Genomic DNA, 19388 nt, shown 5'->3' with positions numbered 1-19388 from the left:
ATCATCATGCATGAGATAAAGAGGTTATGGGAAAGAGGAGAGATCGATACAGAGAAGCCAAAAATAGAAAGTGAAGAAGGAAAAGATGAAACATATGAGGCTAGGGGATAGCTATTTATCTCTTCGACATTTGAAATTCAAGATGTTTTAATAATGGATGCTCATTAATAATACAGCAAGTTTGGATTGAGTGGGTTTTGAAATTCTTATAGGAACAATGTTAGTAGCACCCAATAACCCACCTTATCAACTAATAAAACTTAGTTGTGAATTAGTTAATCATGCAATAGACCTTCAAATTTCTGGTGTGGTAGTTGTGAATCAAGTAATAGACCTTCAAATTTGATCATGTTTCTATGATCATAAAGAAGGTGGTCAGCCGTACAATGAACTTGTTTTCAACAGAAAGCATACACACAATATGAATAAACGCACCATATATTTACCATACAACATGGATTCTCTTCATACTTGGAACCGCATGGGAACACAATTGTAGCTTATGAATGACAAATATGTGTATTTTCTCCTATATTTACGAACAGAAGAAAGCATACAAGCATTGAAGGCAAATTCACCAATTTGAACAAAATTTCCAGCTTGAAACTGTACCATCATCACCCAGATGTCATTGAATTCAGCTTCTTTTCATACATTTTGGCACGTCGAATTTTCCTGAACGTTTCAAATTAACCGCCTTTCTTTTTTCATCTTTGATTCTTTCTTCTAACTGAATTCTTTCTTGGTTAGAGTTTTCACCTTTAGTGACATTGGATTTCACAGGCTCTTGTCTCTCCGGGCCTCTTGATGCAACATTAGCATCTTCGATTCCAATAGCTTTCAGAGCAGATAAGAGTTGAGGATCGAGAAAATCCTCAACAGTCACATCTTCTGCTGCATCTGGTTTATTGGCATCATGGGCTGCCAACTCCTCCAACTGGGTTTCGATCGCCTTCGCCTTTTCAAACTCGGCTTCTGCTTCCTCTGTGCGGCCCTCCCTCCGTAGTTTTAGGGCTTGGCGTTTGTGGCCCAGGGACTCCTGTTGCAGCTTGAACCGATCACGGCTACTCAATGGTTTTGAAGCAACACTTGTTGACTCTTGCTTCGCGGCAACACTTGTTGACTCTTGCTTCTTTACAGCATGAGATGCATCAGGAACATTATTTGCAGAAGAAGTAATTGGCTGCACACTTCCATCCTCCAAACTCTTCTCTAACAGCTTGGCCTGCCGGAGTTCTTCTTTAGCTTCTGCAAGTTTCCCTTCTCTTTTCAAAGTAACTGCCTTCCTTTTATGAGCTAAAATATCTTGATGTAGGTGGTCCATGGAAGCATAATTCTGAGCAGCATTTAACTTGCTAATGCTAGGTTTTTCATTTGTGCCAGTCAATTCTCTTTTAGTGGTAACACGGTTTTTGAGTTGCTGATCTTGGCTGAGATTTTCCCAGGAGTCCAAATGAATAGGATTAGTTGTTTGAGATGAACTTGTTGAACCATCGCTAGTAAGTCTATCTATTGAATGCATGGAGTGGCCATCTGAAGTGATATTATCAGTTGTTTGTGCTGTGTTCATCTTTTCTGCAAGATTTTCCCTTGAAGCACTCACCTTGGCTGATAATGGATCCTTATTTTCGATTGGCTGAGAGGGAGGAAGCACTGAATTACCTGACTCCCTTAAGAATGGAATATTTGTATCTGAACCTTTATCTGCTTCAACAGTTGATCTTAAACTCTCAGGTTTTTCCTGTAAGTCAGATGATTCAGGCATTACTGATTTTTCATCCTCCATTTGAGCTTCCAGACTCTTGGCCATTCTTAAAACTTCCTCAGCTTCTTCTATTTCTCCTTGGCGCCTTAAAGCAAGAGCCTTCCTTTTCAATGCTAAAAGTTCTCTTTGAATCTCACCCTTACTCCTAGAAGCTTTAGCAGGAATACCTGAAGACGAATTGTGTATATATGGTTCCTTTTTAGCTGGATCTTTCTTTACAGTCACAGGTTCAAATTCATCCTTCCACCCCAGATTGACGAGCATGGAATTCAAGGCGGGGTCATGCATATCCTCTTCCAAAACAAGAGTATTGCTTTCTTCATCAATTGCAGATTCAAGTGGAGGATTTAAGATTTCATGTGTCATCATAGTAGCCTCAACCCGTGCTTCATTTTTTGGTGCTTCCAACTCTGAAAGCTCCGTTTCCAATGCTTTAGCCATGCTTAGCACTTCCTCTGCATCTTCAGCTTTCCCTTCACGCCTGAGAGCAAGGGCCTTTCTCTTTAATCCCAAGAGCTCCCTCTGGATTTGACCCTTATTTTTTCTTGGTGCTCTAGAATTCTTAGTTAAAGAAGCATCACTGACAGGCAGAGAATGATCATTTTCTTTCTTCAAAAGCTTGCTTGGAGAACTAGAAGGTTCATTACTGTCATCATTCCAACCCAAGTCCTTAAGGAGTGAAAGATAGGCTGGATCAGACATATCTTGATCTGTCACATCATCTTCACTTCCTTCCTCAACTTGCATATTTCTATGAATATCAGAATGCTTTCTTGATGTATGCAAGACATTGTCTGTGGTACTACTTATCTGAGGTGCTTTGAGATTTGAAGCCTTGTCCAACTCTGTCAGCTGACGCTCAAGATCAGCCCCCTTTCGCATTTCTTCCTCTGCTTCGTTCAGTTTTCCTTCCCTTCTCAAGGTAAGAGCCTTCTTTTTCGAGCTCAAAAGCTCTCTCTGAATCATCAGTCGGCTTTTTGATGCCATTTTTGAAGCAGAAGTATTAGTGGCATTAGTATTTCTCTCATCAAATTGAATGGAGTCTGATCCATTACCTGTAATGTCAGAACTCATATTTTTCTGAACAGCAGTGGACTTTTCAAATATGGTGCTGTCTTCCGACTCAAAGCCCCTTTCTAATAACTTCGCCTTTTTCAAGGATGCCATTGCTTCTTCAGTATTACCTGCCCGCTTCTGATTAAGAGCTTCTCTTTTCAAATATTGAATTTCACTAAGCACTGCTTCTTTGTCAATGGTTTGGGACTTTATGAATGTTTGTTCAGGTTCAGTCCAACCTATTGACTCCAAAGCAACAGCTAATTCAGGGTCCATCATATCCTCTTCAGTCACTTCAAAATTAGCACCAAGATCATCAGAAATATGAATAAGGCCATCAAGATCAAAACCTTTCCCATGATCATGCAGATTTGAACCTTCTTTTTCACTATCCATGCTACGGATAAGTGCTGATAGTTCATCATCAGAATCTTCAGCTTCAGCTAGGAGTTCCTGTTCTTCCAGCTGCTTTTCAAGAATTTTAGCTCTTTTTAATTCCTCTTTCGCCTCTGCAAGCCTACCCTCACGCTTCAATGTAAGAGCCTTTTTTTTCAGAGCAACAACCTCAGTCTTGTCAATTCTGCTGCCCTTTTCTTCACCAGTCTTCGGACGGACTTCTCCAATGATTGATGACAGTTCACCCTCCAAACTCAAGCTTGCTGGCTTTCTATCTTCACTATGTAGATCCATATCAGACCAACCCAGCTCTCTAAGTTCAGACATAAGATCGTCCTTTTCTTTACCCGCATGAGGAAGTGACTTTGTTTTACTGCCAACCTCTTCTGGACTACCTTTGTTATGAATGTCTGACAAGTTTCCAGAAGATAACATCTTCTTACGGTTCTTCCTTAACTGAATTTCCAAAGAATCAGCCTGCCTCTCAAGTTCCTTTCCTCTCTTAAAAGATCTCAAGGCCTCCTCAGATTTCCCTTCTCCTTTCAGAATTTTGTACTTCCTTTTTTCCTCCAATGCTTGCTGACGTAACTCATCAGGAGTGGTGGATCCAACATCAATGCCCAGAATATCAGGCTTATCATTTGAGACAACTTGTTGTATTTCGCTGTCATCAGAATTAGAAAATCCCTTAGCACTTGAAGATGATGCAGTGCCAATTGATTTTTGACTGCTGGGAGCTTTTTCCTCTCTACCAGAACCAAGAATCTGGCTTAAAACTTCATCCTCATCTCTAGAAGTTGATTTCACGTTCCCTGGATGAATTGAAGTGAATATTTGAAAATATGGAACTGAAGTGATAAAGAAAGAAAGAACATAATTGACAGAGTACAACTCCAGTGTAAACTAGTACACATACAAAAGATTTTGTTTTTCAAAAAAAAAGGAGAGAGAAAAGAAAAACACCTCTTCCCAATCTGCGTCCCTGTCTCAACTCAAACCGTGCTGCCTCTTCTAGCTTCTTACATGGTTCACAAATACGTACAGGGGAATCACCTTGTCCACGTAAAACCATTCTTTGCTGGGTACAACTGTTGCAAAACAAGCCCCCACACCTTCTACAATGATGCTGAAACATGAAAGAAAACCGCCTATTAAATTTTGGACAATTATTGCTAACATAGTTCCAATAAGACTCTTATAAGCAAACATGGAGAAGCATATTCCGGCATATAATCCCATTTTTCAATTTCCACAGAAGACCAAAAATATTAACTTAACCCATCTCATTGTGTTTATTGAGACCAAAATTCCATTTGACTAAAACAGAAACATTGAATTACCCATCTCATTGGAAATACAGATGCAATGCAGAAGGGAAGTGGTACCAAAAGATCAAAACACAACCACATGACATAGACAGATGTTCTTTTCTACATTTACAGAAAGGAAAAGTATACGTTACCAAGAGAGAGTCTGCCAACTATTACCAACACGTGATAAATTAGGATTAAATCATGATTAACTTAGATGTGGCTTTATTTAGTAGATGGGCTTCATGTACAGCCCAACTCAAGTTGGCAGATTTTGGCAGATAAAAAGTTGGTAACGTAGCACTACTGTTACAGAAATGAGTAGGAAGTAAATTCGCACGTATTCTCCCAATGGGAAAATGAGCAAACGAACTACTCTTGTATTCATGGATCAAAGAGAAAAGCACAGCATTTTGACAGTTGGAAATACTTAAACTCTTGTAATGCAAAGCCAATAAGTTAAGAGATAGTCATTTAGCTAGGATCAACTAAGAAGCAATCTAACACATAATTATACACATACAATAATATCTCTTATAAGCATGGCATTTACATACAATTAGACCCTGTAATTGAAAATTCAGTCAGCTTAACCGGATTATCCCAGAAAAATCACTGACGACTAATTTTCAAATCACTTTTAACTTAATGAGAACTAACTATTTGTGAACGTAACAACATCAATGACAAAATTTCAATCGATCATGAAAAAATTAGTGAGAACTGGCATAACCAAAAAAGTAAAAAATAAAGTAAAAAATAAGCCATCGTTCTATAGAGAAATTAAAATCATGGGTTTTCTCCCTAAAAGCAAAAGTTTCAACATTTGCTCATAGAAGAAGAAAAGAATGAACAATCGGATCATGAATAATATGAAACAGAACCCAAAAGAATACAATAAAATAAAAAGAAGAAGAACCTTGCGATTGATGAAGGTGAACTGAGAGGAACATCCCTGGCAGTGTGAGGAATCGACGACCCAAGTATTCCCTCGCAGTGAAGGCTTTGGCGGCAACCCGATCTTCTCCAACATGTTGCTCCCTTTCTTTTGCGATCTTGTGAATTCTTAAAATCAAACTATGAAGCGGAGAGAGAAAAAAGGATGGGGAAAGATAATTAGTCTGGTTTCGTGGGAGAGAGAAAAACGATGAAATCGGTGAAGAAGAAGAAGAAGTAGAAGAAAAGTGGCGATGGTTGCAAGCTGCCGATCCCGAAACGCGTACGTGACTCCGGTTCTTGTACGCCCGCCCGGTTTAGCCAGTTTCACATACGCGTGCAAAACAGCAATACTATGTCGTCGTTTTGCTTTACCTTTGCTTTTATTCATTTTTCAGATTAAATCAATTTTTTGTTCCGGAAAGTATTGTGAATTTTTACCATGCTAGGTCAAATATTTTTAAACTATTTAGTTTAATTCACTATTATTCTGTTTGATTTTACTCCGTAAGTCCGTAATATATATATTGAGATTTCATTTAAACCCTTTTCATGTGTAATGAATAAGAAAATTAATTATTTTGCTAATAAATTTTAGAAAAATAAGTTTAATTGTTATGAAGCATGCAGCCACTTTTTTATTTTACATATTGGGGAGGACATGGTGTATAGCCACGTTATGGGTGTCTATGGTGCTTTACCTAACTGTGACGGCTGGGATAAAGAAATCGGACGGACCGATTTCACCACGATAATCGGACGGTCCAATTTAGGGGCCGGAAAGGAATACAAATCGGACCGTCCGATTTATGCCCCCAGCCAGATGTCACGCATGCAAGTAGCCTCGTACCCCTTGTAGCTAGAGTTTCGTGATTGCCGAACCCCCCTCCCATTCTCTTTCACTCTCAGCAACTCAAAGTTTCTTCTTCTCCAACCCCACCAGCAACATATCCATGGCCCTCCATTGATAAAGTTTAAAATAAAAAAAAATTGGACCACTCTCTAACAATGTCTAGAAGAAGAAGAATAATAAAAGATGTTAATCGTCCGGAACTTCACATTGCAAATTATCTTGATCATCCTAACTATGTAAGTTTTTATTGTAAAAAATTTTATTTTAAGTAAAATAATAATTATTATTAAGTTAGAGATTAGTAAATTATTATGATGATAATGTTAGAAATTAGTGTAATAGTAGTAATAGTAGTAGTGTCTGAGTATTTTAATCTGATTAATTAAATTTTAGGAATTAGTAATGTTAGAGTATAATAATGTAGAGATAAGAAATTAGTGTAATAAGATTATTTAGAAGAAAGGATTATGATACATTATAATAAAATAATAAATTAATTATTGTTGTTAACAAAATAATTAAATTAATGATAATAATAATACTGTTATTAAAAATGGAGATATAATAAATAAAATAATGAATATTAATTATTATTACTGAATTTATTGGAATAATAATAATAATAATAATAATAATAATAATAATAATAATAAGTCATACTGATTGTTTTATTTAGTAAAATAATTATTATGTTTTAAATATTATTAAATTAATTATTTTTGTTATAAGTAAAACATAAATATTTAATAAAAGATTAATGATTGATTTATTGTTGTATGTATATTGTTAGAACATAATTGAATATTAGTATATAATATGATAGTTATTTATTTAACAGTATTGTTATTATTATTATTTTTATTGGTTGTGGTTGTGGATACGTTTTACTGGTTATTTGGTAATGAAAGTTTGATTTGATCAATTTAATTTGATAATTAATTAATATTATGTTTGTGTTTAGGGTTCTCGAATGTTGCAATGTGACCACTACATGCCGCCGGATCGGTACAATCCAATAGTGGAGGGGTATTTACGGGACACCGGCTTTTATCATGTTTCACAGATTGGAGTTGTCCAATGTCAGTCGGCATTGATTAATGCTCTAGTCGAGAGATGGCGCCCTGAGACGCATACTTTTTACTTTCCGGTTGGTGAGTGTGCCGTGACACTGGAGGATGTGGCGCTAATTCTTGGTCTTCCGACAAATGGTTTGCCAGTTACGGGACCGACACTGAGCAGTTATGAGGCTTTAGAGGCTGAATGCTTGGATTAGTTTGGTGTTGCACCTATGAAGACAGATTGCAGGGAAAGTTTCATTAAGTTGGTTTGGTTTCGAGCATTGAAAAATCGATTAGTGTTGGTTGATGAGGTCCATATTCATAGGTACGTGAAGTGCCATATAATGTTATTGTTTGGGACCGTTATGTTTGGAGATAAGTCTACAGCAGGAGTGCACTGGAAGTTTCTGCCGTTACTCCGTAACTTTGGCGGGATCATACAATTCAGTTGGGGATCGGCCTGCCTGGCACACCTGTATAGATCGTTGTGTAGAGCAACTCGTGTCGACTGTAAGGAGATTGATGGTCCGCTAACACTGTTGCTTGCCTGGGCATGGATCCGTCTACCATTCATTGCGCCGATTCCAAGCAATCCTCAAATCTTTTCGATTACAAATAGGTAAATTTAATTACTAGACGCTTTGAAATAGTTTATTCTACATTGTATTGATAAATGTAAGTTAACGAATCGCTTGATGTCAGGTGGCAGAAATGGGAACGTGAGAATCGGCCATACAGATATTGTACCCTTGATCACTATAGGAGAGATCTGGATCTTCTGCAAGAAGGACAGGTTTGTTGTAATAAATAAGTAGTTCTTTTCGTTTACTCGTGTTATTATTCTGTGTGTAATCCTCGGTTACTTGTATAATGTATGTAGTTTGTTTGGGAGCCTTATGCAATTGGAAGGACCGATCCGGACGTGATTCCTCCTGACATCTGTCAGCATTCTGCTATTTGAAGTGCCAAAGTTCCACTTATATCTTTTGAATGTATTGAGTGGCATGCATCTGATAGACTGAGGAGGCAATTTGGTTTGGCTCAGGGGGTTTCTGATCAGGAGCAAGACCTAGGTGAAGCACACGGCGAAGTTCTGACAGGTCCGAAGAATCAAGATTGGTCTGGAACAATAACGTCATACAATAACGTCGTACAATAACGTCACATATGAAAGTCATACAATATATAAAAAGTTCAAATGCATGCAATAAATCGAGTGACCGATATGGCCGGAGCTCTATTGGGTGGTCGCACCCGGATTATTTTCACCACCACGTTGACGACATCTACTACGGCTGTGGCCCTCGGCCCCGCATTGCTTACATCTCCTAGGATGACGCAACATCCGAGTGTCCATCTCATTCAAGAAACGAGTCATCCTTGCCGACCTTTGGATACCCGTCTAAGGAATGGATTACCAACGAATCGAGGTCTATGATAAATAGGCCATGTTGTTGGATTCCCAAGTGGCTTAAACCTAGCCCTGTATACTCGTCGAACCTGTTCCATCTTGTAAACATCATGTACATACAGTTGCCAATCTAGACGTTGGTTTGCACAACAAACAAACACATGTCGACACGGAAGCCGGTCAACTTGGAACTCACAACAGTCACACCATAGTTGACGGAGATCCACTGCATACTCCACACCACTAGGACACTCATGCACTTCGAATACCTCATTCTGTCGGTCAAAGCAACTAACTTGAATGTTACCAGCTGCCCGCTGATTTGCATGCAGTTTGGAGGTTACAAGCTCAGAGAACACATGTCCTGCATTAATTCTAGCCTCAGCCTCGCCTCTTTTCCGGGTGAACAATTCATTAAACCTGTAAAACGTTGCCTTAACAAGTGCAGTGACTGGAAGATTGCGAGCCCCTTTCAGTACCGAGTTGATGCATTCCACAAGATTGGTTGTCATATGACCCCATCAATATCCCCCATCAAATGCTAAAGCATAATGCTCACGCGGTATTCGATCCAACCAGTTGGTATAAGCCTCACCTCGCTCAGGTAAACGCTGATAACGCGTCTCGTACTCACGAATTGTTCGCGAGTAACCTGTCAATTAAAAAGGGACCCACCATAAAAAACCTCATCATAATAACTGAGTTCAGGAGTAAATGTAATCGTAACTATCATACCTATGTTGACGATAAGCTTTTGCAGATACAGAGCCTTGAATTTTCTCAAAAAGTTGGACTCTATATGTCTGATGCAGAACATATGGAATGCTCTGGGAGGAGACCAAGCTCCGTTACTACGATCAATAGCAGACCTAGTGGAATCGTGCCGATCGGATATAAGGCCCACACCGTCACGTGTCACAACATGCTGTCGCAAGTTACTCAGGAAAAAGTGCCAGGCCTCAGATGTCTCTCCCTCAACTATCGCAAATGCAATCGGCACGATATTGTTGTTGCCATCCTGTGAGACTGCAACCAACAAACAACCCTTGTATTTTCCATACAAATGAGTTCCGTCTACCTCCACTATTGGCTTGCAATGTCTGAAGGCTCTAATACAAGGGTAATAACTCTAGAAGACTCGGTGAAGTACACGAATATTAGGAACCAAGTCATCTCCCTGATACGCAGGCATTGTTTGAAAATGAACAACTGCGGATGGCTCCTTGTGACACATGGCCTCAAACCATATCGGCAAGGCTTCATACGAAGCTTCCCATCCTCTGAAAATTGACTCCACTGCCTTTTGTTTTGCCAACCATGCTTTGCGATAACTAATGGTGTAGTTAAACTTTGACTGTACTTCCGCAATCACTGATTTCACCCTTATAGATGGGTCAACTTCTACCAATGGCTTTATTGCTTTTGCAACTGTGTTGGAATCCAGCTTCGAATGATTTTGAGAAATGGTGGCCCTAGTACAGGTGTGACTACCATTGTACCTCCTTATCTCCCAACAGAACTTTCTGGACATCTTGCTCACCCTGATCAGCCAATCACATCCTGCACCATACTGGGTGCATTTAGCATAGAATGTCGTGGGTTCTGACTCATGCACTCGATAATCTACACCTCTGCGGATTGTATAATCTTTCATCAACTTAATTACTGCCTCCCTAGAACTGAATTCCATTCCCACAGTAAATTCACCATCCGGCAGAAGGGGAAGCTCTGCTGCAATCACATCACAAATATTATAGTTGTCAGCATTAATAATCTAATAATTAAATGCCCTGTCCGGTCTCAGGTCGAACTGATCCGGTCCTATCAAACCGGCCGGTCAGGTAGACCCGTCCGGTTTGGTCAAATCGGTCCGGTAGAACCAGCCGGTTCAAACGAATGTAAAACAGTACATTTCTCAGCCTACATGTACACTTCATAATTCAACGTTAAAGAATTACTAATTACATGCTATATTTTGCTAATTACCATTGTCTTAACAAGTTCTCCTAAACTCATAACCCATGTACAAATCATACTTTCACAAATCTTAATTTAAATTAATGGCACACCTGCATTTACATATTGAGGAAACTCCGGTGCATGCATGGCCTCCAAATCCAACGACCGCATGAAACTCGGCTCCACAAACGGCTACTGATTTGCTAGTGCATTTGTCACATCCGCCACATCTGCCACCATAGCCTCGTCAGCTTGATCTTCGTTTACACCCGGTTCAACGACCACGTAGTTACTTTCGAACTCTTCTTCACTATCACTGTTGTAATCCTCCAATTCAATATCTCGGTCCGCTGCAGATTGCTCAAACTCGATATACAGTTCGATAAACGATATTCGCGACCGACTTCCGAGATACACTGAAAACATTTCTTGCATGCTCGCTTCGTCTGTCACGTATTTCGTTTGAAATTGCACGAACCCACCAAAGATAGATATAGGATATCTGTACAGAATACACGATACTATCCTTGTTGTTTGAGAATCTATCTTCTCACAAATGATACCTTTTAATTCTTCAAATGACAGTGTGAATGGAATAATAATATCTAACGGATTGTTACACACAAATTTCACTCCTTCTGATGTTTGTAATAAAATTTGGCCATGATAATATACTTTTAATCTTACTCTATCATCCATGATAATAGAGAAAAAGAGATCTACAAAAAAAGAAGAAAAAGAGATCTACAGAGAAAAAATTTGGAGAGTTGAAGCAGCGAAGAAGAAGAATGAAATAGGCTGCTCAGTTTGAGTAGATAAATCTATATATATATATATATATGACACTCAAATCGGACCGTCCGACCGCATGCAAACAAATTAGACGGTCCAATTTAGGGGCAGCCCGCCAAAAAGTTTTTAAACCCAGAAATCGGTGGGTCTGATTTTGGGTTTTTTTTGAATTCATCCCTTAAATCGCATGGTCCGACTTCCATGCACGAAGCAACACTTCCCACAAATCGGACGGTCCAATTTGTGTCCCCTTACCCCTGTAAAAAATCGGACCGTCCGATTTCCGTCCGTCAACTAAACGCCGTCACACTCTTGTTAAACACTTATGAACTCCATAAACCAGCGTTACACCAAACTAAGCATCATATGCAAAAAAATTAGCCGCATGGAGCTAACAATTTTATACTCACATTTGATTATATCAAATACTATTATATAGATAAAAATAATTAACTTACACATTCATTGTTTATATATAACAAACGGATCAATGTAGAGATAAGCAGCCACAATTTTTCCCAAGTATTTCTTGCAACATATACTGCTGGACCAGTTCAGGAAAGCTAAGGTAACTTTGCATTTACTCCACAATAATATGAATAAGGATGATGTTGTAGGTGTTTTTTTTCCTCTTGTTTGTTCTAATCTTCAAATTTATGCATTACATTTCCCTTATTTATATTTACTTCATCAGAATGATATATTATCTTATCTAATGCTTGAGGATGCTTATGTGTTAGGAAGAATCAAACAATGTTGTATTCTCGATTTAAAGGATACTTTCATGACTTTAGTACCTAATTATTGGAAGCATAAAATGAACTGCAAGTTTCCTTTCTCACTATTACCCTTCTCTTGTTTCCATAAAGTTGGAAGCATAAAATCTTTCTTTTCAATGTACTCGAGTTTTAAAATCTAAATTTTGCTGAGCAGGTCACTGATTTTGGGCTTTCCAGACCTCATGCTTTGATTGTCCGAGGAACTTTTGGATATCTAGATCCAGAGTATATGTCCACAAGAACCTTCACTGAGAAGAGTGAAGTTTATAGTTTTGGTATGTTACTCTTTGAGCTTATTACTGGCAGGAATCCACAGCAAGGTCTCATGGAATATGTAAAACTAGTAAGAACCGTGTCTTCATGTGGGATTCTCAGTGTTCTCAAAGGCTTTGATAGTTTTATGTTCTGGTATGGTGTAGGTCTTGATTTTAAAGTTATGAACTTGGAGAGTATGAAAATTAACCATGAAATTAATCCATATTTTAGTAAAGTAATTAACCATGAATTGAATTAATCCATCACAAACACAGTAGGAAATTGACAGTAATAAGCCTACTGTTTCCTTGATTTAGGTTATTGTTTAAATTAATACATCACACTGGACTTCAAGAAATAGCTAGTTATTACATAACAAGCGTAAAGCATGCTGAAGGCATTGGATTTATCAAGATCTAGTTCTTGAGGGCACCCTTAGTCTTTAAGTATTCCACAGTCTGATCATAAATTTCTTCAACTCCATACTTGAAACTGAAGCCTTCTTTGATCAGCTTCTCAGAAGAGACGATTAACTTTGTTTTGGAGGGGAAATCATTGAATCTGCAATTTCAAACATGATGCTTGTGTTAAATTGAAAATGGGTTGAAAACGGTATACATAATAAAGGCTTCACATAGAACTGCAATATGAAATCAACAAAACATGATTCTCAAAATTCACACCAAATTTCAGATTAGAAGCTTACTCAGTTGGAACTTTATACTGAGGGTACCGTTTGTTAAGAAACTTAGCAAGCTCAGGAACACTAGTGTTGTGGCCACAGCAAATGTATCTACCAGAAGCTGATTCCTTCTCTGCCACAAATATATGTGCCCGGCAAATATCCTCCACATGAGTTATGGATATTGAACCTGACAGCATCTGCATTCCTTTCAAACCATTTATGAGGAAATCATTGCCTGCAGGGTTTCAAAGAATACCATTATTGAAACATGAATGAACTCAATTACTATTAGGAGTATTTGTAATGTTTTTTGAACCTGTTATAAGGCATGTGGCAAGGCCAACACTAGGTGGGATATCTGGGGTGAGAGAAGGACCAACTGTGAGGGTAGGTATGAGAGTGATGAGATTAATGTGATTCTCTTCAGCAAATTTCCATGCAGCCTTCTCAGCTAGTGTTTTGGATGCTGGATATCCCTGAACATTTGGAATACCAACTTCACTTTTAGTATCTATCATCATTCAATAATATAGTTTTGGTTTCTATATACATTACCCAAGTAGGTGGCTTTGCAGTGTTCAAGAATTCAATATCAGTCCAGTTGGTTTCATCCATGACCAAACCTGTCCCATTGAGTTGGTTTATAGTTACTGCAGCTGCCGATGATGTCAGGATTACTCTTTTAACTTGTTTTGCTTTTGAACATGCTTTCAACACATTCAGGACACCTTTTATTGCTGGCTTTATCATGTCATTCTGCAACATGTCACTCTTTTTTAATTCAATCACTCATTCACACGTTTAAAAGTATCTAATTTCAATGTAAAATACCTCAGGGTCTTCAGAAGCAAAGTTGACAGGGGTAGCAAGTTGGAAGACTAGTTCACAACCTGCTATTGGGGCATCAAAATCTTCTTCCACTGTTAACTCTGCTCTAAATATCTTCAACTCTCCCAGACTTTTTAGTGCCAATAGGTGAGATATTTTCTTAAGATTATCTGCACACAATTGCCCTCTTAAAGATTAATTAAATAACGTTTTGTTCAATTCAATAGAATAAAATGGTAACTTCAATACATTTTTAAAATTTATTGGAATAACCTGAGATGAAACGTGTTATTAGAGAATGCATGGTAGAGAGTGAATGGGCCAACCAACCTGGGTTTCTAACAGTGGTGTTGACGGCATAACCTTTCTGAAGCAACTGCTTTATGAGCAAAGAAGCCACAAAACCAGTTCCACCAATGACGCATGCCTTCTTCTTATTCTCCATTTGGTTCTCGATGCTAGCCATGTTCAAAGATGTAATGGGATAATGGAGAGTTATACATACTTGTTTGCTCCTTAAATAATAGGGTGTTCCATTTCCATCAGTTACTTGAGCATGCACGTGACCAACGCATCAACAACAAGTCCTATGAAACTAACTGAACAAATCAATCAATTTAGTAAGAGAGATATATTCATTAAAGTTATTTAACCTTCGTATATTCATTTCAATATTTTTAATTATCAATTCCCACCTCACCTTCCACACTCACATGATACATCTACTCTTCTAACATCTTAACGTTTCACCTGCACAAGCATATAAGTATAACAATAGCTAAAGGTAGGGAGAATTCTCATCCTCTATATATATATATATTGCTACAATTTTTATGATAAAGATATTACACTTGAAAATTGAAAAGAATTTTAAATATGAATTGTTCAAGATATAATGTTTATTTTTAGAATTATTATACACCTTATTTAACATTTGAAAATTTGACATTTATTTTTTTATTATATGATATAATTAAAAAATATTAAATTTATTTTATCTTAATTATCCTATAATTAATGTAGTCTTTATTGAACTTAATAATTCATGTGGGACTCGGTAACGCTGTATTTCCCATGGAGAATGGAGATGTATAAGAACGTTTTCCAATCATGAAAACTGAATGTGCATAATATGGGATGAGAAGTCCATTTTGCCTCCCTGTATTGCCATCTTTTTTTTTAGTTTTTTTACAGCAACTCCAATGGTTATGTTTTGGAGTCCCTATTACTGTGGCGTGTCAGAGAAAAAGGGAATCAGCCGTTGGAACAAGATGAGAAGAAGGTCCTTCTCTTGGATCGAGAACAAAGAGTCCCTCTAAATAGGACTCTTCTTATCCAATAATAACTTGTCATTTGGCAAGTTATTTAAAAAATAAATAATTATATAAAATTTTAATTAATTAAATAATTATATTAAATAATTAAATAATAATTAATTCAGTAATAATTATAATAATTAATTAAATTAAATAATTAAATTTTTATTTAATTAATAATTTATATTAATTATTTATATCAAAAATAATATTAAATATTATTTATATTTATATTATTATATTAAATTAGCCGTTGTAAAATTAGTCGTTGTAAAATTAGCCGTTAGAAGTTAGTCGTTACTATGTTACTGTTATTATTAATAAATTAATATTTTGTTACTCTATATATACTACTTAGATACACTTCTATTCTCACACTCTTTATTACATTAATTTCAAGTATTTTAATTAATTAATTAAGTGGGACCACAACAGGGACTAAAGTTAGTTCCTCCTAATGGAGAAGAGAGAGATGTTTTGAGTTCCTATTTACTGTTTATGACGCAAAAGCTGATGTGGAGTTACTTTTTATGACAGGTGGGCCATAAACAAGAATTGGGATGAGTTCCTTACTAGAGATGGTCTAAGAACTAATTTATCGTGAATCTGAGTTTCGTTTAACAGTTTATCATTCGCCAATAGATTAGTGCTGCATGCACAAGACAAAATTTAAAATCCTAACACTTACTTATTATTCATGCCTGTTGGCTTTTGTGACCTAAATCTAATCACTCAAGTCCTAAGTGCTTCCACAATGTTAGTGGAAATATACACTAAATTTCACTAAATTTCTCATGCGATGTGAGGCACCTAACTAATTTAAATGTGAGAATGGTAGTTAGGTAGTTTGATTAAAATTTTTCCCCTGTAATTTACTGCAAATGTCCAATGCTTTATATTTCCTTAGTTAATCAACATTTCCATGCTCCATCAGATAATGCTTTTTCTGCCCCCTTTTTACCAACTGATCTACTAAAGACTATATATAAAAATTAGAATAGATGTCAAAATCTATGGCTATATAACAGGAACTAATGACTATGTTTTTCAAGTACTTATCGTCTTTGATGGATTCCATGAATCTAGACAGCAAATCTGATTTGTTAAGACCTCGACAATGTCATTGCCATCTCCCTCCTCCTCTACCCTATCATCTCCATGGTCACATTGTCCACCACCCTGATCACTTTCTTTAGCTTCTTCTTCAGTAATAGATTCATTTTCCATATGAGCGGCGATAGCGACACTGCTCGCTGTACTGATAGTTTGGATGCAAGATCAAAACTGTCTGCCAGTTTGGACTCCGAGAGAGAAGGAATGAAGCACTCGAAACTCATTCCAAATGATATTTTGCATATGATGTCAAAGGAAAATCTTCTCATGATATCCTAATGTCCAACAATCTATAAGAGAATGGAGAAAGGTGTGCCCTTGAGGTAGTTGTGGAATTTGGTCTTCAGAATGGACGTTGTCGGAGTTGTAGGTGATGCTGTTATTGAGGACATGGAGGTGAATGCTTCTGGTGGGTGAAGTGCGAAGGAGGTGAGTATACCAGTCATAGAGATTTAGGAAGTGTGTGGTCCATAACATGTTGAAGTAGGTGCAACACCCGTAGCAGTTATACCATGGCTTGATTTTAGAGCTGAAGAGAAAGAAGGAGAAGATGATTGTGAAGGTGAAGAAGGAGAGTATAAATGTTAGGGTTATGCAAAATACAATGGAAATTAGGAGAGAACAGCATTGTTTCCAAACAGAAGGGGCATGAACTATTTTGTCCCCCATTAGAATTGTCAAAGACTATTTTGTCTTCCGTTAAAATTAACGGAGCAAAAAACCCAAATACTGACAAAACTAATTGTTGGGATCAATCGAATAATTAATTTTAGTTTGGAACTAAAGTGTCTAGTCCAAAATTTTTTGGGACTAAAATGAATAAATACACTTATTATTGTTAAAAGGAAGGTATTCAAACTAAAAATCAATTTTTAATAATAAATTTATCAATTTCAAAATAAATATTAATTTAATAATTAGTACAGCCAAAAAATCAATGTATCTAAACATAATTATATAAAAATACTTTTTTTTTTTCTAAATGTAAAGACCTAAATAAAAAATTTCGCCACACTTTTTTATCTAATTCATTAGACGGATTCTGCTTCAGTATTCAGCATTGATAAATACTGCAACTACAATTATATACTCTAGTAAAAGGCAAACAATAACCACTGAAGTATGGAACATGAATTAGGAAATCTGCTACGCTTGGTTTTCAAATAAACCACTTAAGATTTAGCAATCAAGCAGTACAAAGCAATATCAGAAAGGAGGCATTCAACTAACGATGGGAATAATGAGAACTAAAGCCATAGCAACTTCCAGAAAATAAAATAACATCGTTGGAAACTATTTTTGCCTAGTCCACTGAGTGTGAAGTTCACTCTGTTAAGTAGCAATAAATATTAGAACCAAAAACTCGCTCTTTAGCATTAATCAAAACATATAATTTTTCTTGGTACTTGAAAGCATATTCTGTCTCTGAATCACTGGTCAAATTGAATGATATCTTTATTTGCACTATTTGGGTTCAATCATCAGTCTCATCTAGTAAATGCCCGTAAATTTTGTTCCAACGCTCTGAAGCTTCTTCTGGTGTGCGGAAAGTCCAAATGTGAGGCTTTGAACTCTCACGAGCTTCCAGAATTTCCTGCACAAAGTAATTCATCTTATTACCAGCTGAAAGCTTATTTTGATCCGGCGACTTGTGCAATGCAACAATGAAAAAGCATGAACATGAATGAGGCCATTCCATATCAATAATGATACTTCACCGCACAGAATGTTATAAAGAGTTACATACACACACATCCATAGTATACACATACCACATGAAGATTGCAAGCAATAGACAAACAATGCAAAGAGGAAGAATACCAAAAAAAGATCATTTGAAAAACATAGCTATAAGCATTCAGACTCCACATAAATTATAATCAAGCTGCAGAAGAACTACCCCTCCTAGCATTGATATCTGCCTTCACTTTTCCATTACTGCCAACTCTAGCATAGATTGGTCATGAAATCGAATTCGGTTCTAACTCTAACTATGTAGGCAGCATGACAGCAAAAAATTGCAAAATCTAGTGTATCACTTAACATAAAAATCAGAGATTTGGGAGCTGAGAATAGTAAAACAGATTTGAGGATATTAACTTAGAAGTACAAAATTAACACAAAGAAAATGTTTCCATCATCTATAAAATTAAATATTCATCCAATTACAGAGCACAACACACGAAACCAGAAAGGATGAGGAGGCAACTAACCTGGACCTCGGATTCCCTCTTCGTCTTGAGATTTAAGCAATCAAACATGGCTTTCCATTGCTTGGAACAATTATCAAGAACACCAACCCTGTAATATTGCTGCATCTGATGAACGGGGGCTGCGCGTATTCAAACATTAGTAGTATTTAGCTAAACAGATTGAGCAAATAGGGTTAAAGACAGTAATGGAAGAGGGATGAATGGAATTACAATAGCAGAACCAGAGAGCATCGAAGCAAGCGGAGCACTTCAATTCGCGCTTAACAGTAGAGCCGCGTGGATGTTCCTTCTCTTCCGCCTTAGACATAACAATCTGAGATAAAGTCAATATTTCTTTGACAGTTGCCAAATTTTGGAGCTATGATTATGAATTGATTGCTGGAAACCGAACAAAAATATAGAAGCAATGAAATAATGAACCCCGTCAGCAATGTAGAAACCAAACCTGTGGATTTTCGGCGCAGGAGGAACGACGATGAGGGGAAAATGGGGAAGTGAGGTGGAGATTAAAGATTTGTTAAGTGCTTCAGCGTTGCCCTCTCTTTTCAACGGAGACCAGAAGATCGTGCCTGGCGGAGCACGCAGTAGCTACGGCGGTTCCTATCTTTCTCTCTCTTTTTTTGGATAATGGGTTTAGGATTTGGGCCTCTTTGCTGGATTGGG

General features: G+C 37.2%; 4 protein-coding genes across 4 annotated transcripts; all 4 read right to left on the bottom strand.

The window, feature by feature from the left end:
• Positions 1-670: 670 nt before the first annotated feature.
• On the bottom strand, positions 671-5773 carry LOC107480610 (uncharacterized; the record flags this gene model as incomplete). The annotated part of the gene is given in 3 exon segments (XM_016100758.3): positions 671-4029; positions 4181-4343; positions 5447-5773. Coding segments are annotated over 3 exon segments (3636 nt in total), but the record flags the coding sequence as incomplete, so codon positions are not given.
• Positions 5774-9306: 3533 nt separating this feature from the next.
• On the bottom strand, positions 9307-10915 carry LOC127745585 (uncharacterized). Its single transcript, XM_052258454.1, has 4 exons — positions 10855-10915; positions 9936-10516; positions 9521-9803; positions 9307-9437 (listed from the first exon to the last, which is right to left on the bottom strand). Exons 1-4 carry the CDS (start codon positions 10913-10915, stop codon positions 9307-9309), a joined length of 1056 nt encoding a protein of 351 aa, XP_052114414.1.
• A 1918-nt stretch (positions 10916-12833) lies between these two features.
• On the bottom strand, positions 12834-14581 carry LOC107480609 (anthocyanidin reductase ((2S)-flavan-3-ol-forming)). Its single transcript, XM_016100757.3, has 6 exons — positions 14414-14581; positions 14087-14253; positions 13811-14011; positions 13572-13731; positions 13277-13490; positions 12834-13131 (listed from the first exon to the last, which is right to left on the bottom strand). Exons 1-6 carry the CDS (start codon positions 14547-14549, stop codon positions 12987-12989), a joined length of 1023 nt encoding a protein of 340 aa, XP_015956243.1. The 5' UTR covers positions 14550-14581; the 3' UTR covers positions 12834-12986.
• Positions 14582-17583: 3002 nt separating this feature from the next.
• On the bottom strand, positions 17584-19330 carry LOC107480607 (uncharacterized). The gene is made up of 4 exons (XM_016100755.3): positions 19171-19330; positions 18936-19038; positions 18726-18844; positions 17584-18106 (listed from the first exon to the last, which is right to left on the bottom strand). The coding sequence occupies exons 2-4, from the start codon at positions 19030-19032 to the stop codon at positions 17987-17989; spliced, it is 336 nt and encodes a 111-aa protein (XP_015956241.1). The 5' UTR covers positions 19033-19038; positions 19171-19330; the 3' UTR covers positions 17584-17986.
• Positions 19331-19388: the final 58 nt, after the last annotated feature.

The sequence above is a fragment of the Arachis duranensis genome, chromosome 3 (genome assembly GCF_000817695.3).
Source record: "Arachis duranensis cultivar V14167 chromosome 3, aradu.V14167.gnm2.J7QH, whole genome shotgun sequence".
Taxonomy (NCBI): Eukaryota; Viridiplantae; Streptophyta; class Magnoliopsida; order Fabales; family Fabaceae; genus Arachis; species Arachis duranensis.
The sequence above is the reverse complement of the archived record's forward strand: the minus strand, read 5'-3'. Positions and strand labels throughout refer to the sequence as shown.

Excerpts from the sequence above, each read along its gene's own strand:
- LOC107480609 (XM_016100757.3), bottom strand. The coding sequence starts at position 14,549 with ATGGCTAGCATCGAGAACCAAATGGAGAATAAGAAGAAGGCATGCGTC. Across the intron at positions 14,254-14,413 it reads CACCACTGTTAGAAACCCAG|ATAATCTTAAGAAAATATCT; the intron begins GTTGGTTGGCCC and ends AATTGTGTGCAG. Across the intron at positions 13,132-13,276 it reads CAGTATAAAGTTCCAACTGA|ATTCAATGATTTCCCCTCCA; the intron begins GTAAGCTTCTAA and ends TTGAAATTGCAG.
- LOC127745585 (XM_052258454.1), bottom strand. The coding sequence starts at position 10,915 with ATGCGGTCGTTGGATTTGGAGGCCATGCATGCACCGGAGTTTCCTCAA. Across the intron at positions 9,804-9,935 it reads ACTTGGTTCCTAATATTCGT|GATGGCAACAACAATATCGT; the intron begins GTACTTCACCGA and ends GCAGTCTCACAG. Across the intron at positions 9,438-9,520 it reads AAAGCTTATCGTCAACATAG|GTTACTCGCGAACAATTCGT; the intron begins GTATGATAGTTA and ends TTTAATTGACAG.
- LOC107480607 (XM_016100755.3), bottom strand. The coding sequence starts at position 19,032 with ATGTCTAAGGCGGAAGAGAAGGAACATCCACGCGGCTCTACTGTTAAG. Across the intron at positions 18,845-18,935 it reads TGCTCTCTGGTTCTGCTATT|CCCCCGTTCATCAGATGCAG; the intron begins GTAATTCCATTC and ends GAATACGCGCAG. Across the intron at positions 18,107-18,725 it reads AGAGGGAATCCGAGGTCCAG|GAAATTCTGGAAGCTCGTGA; the intron begins GTTAGTTGCCTC and ends TACTTTGTGCAG.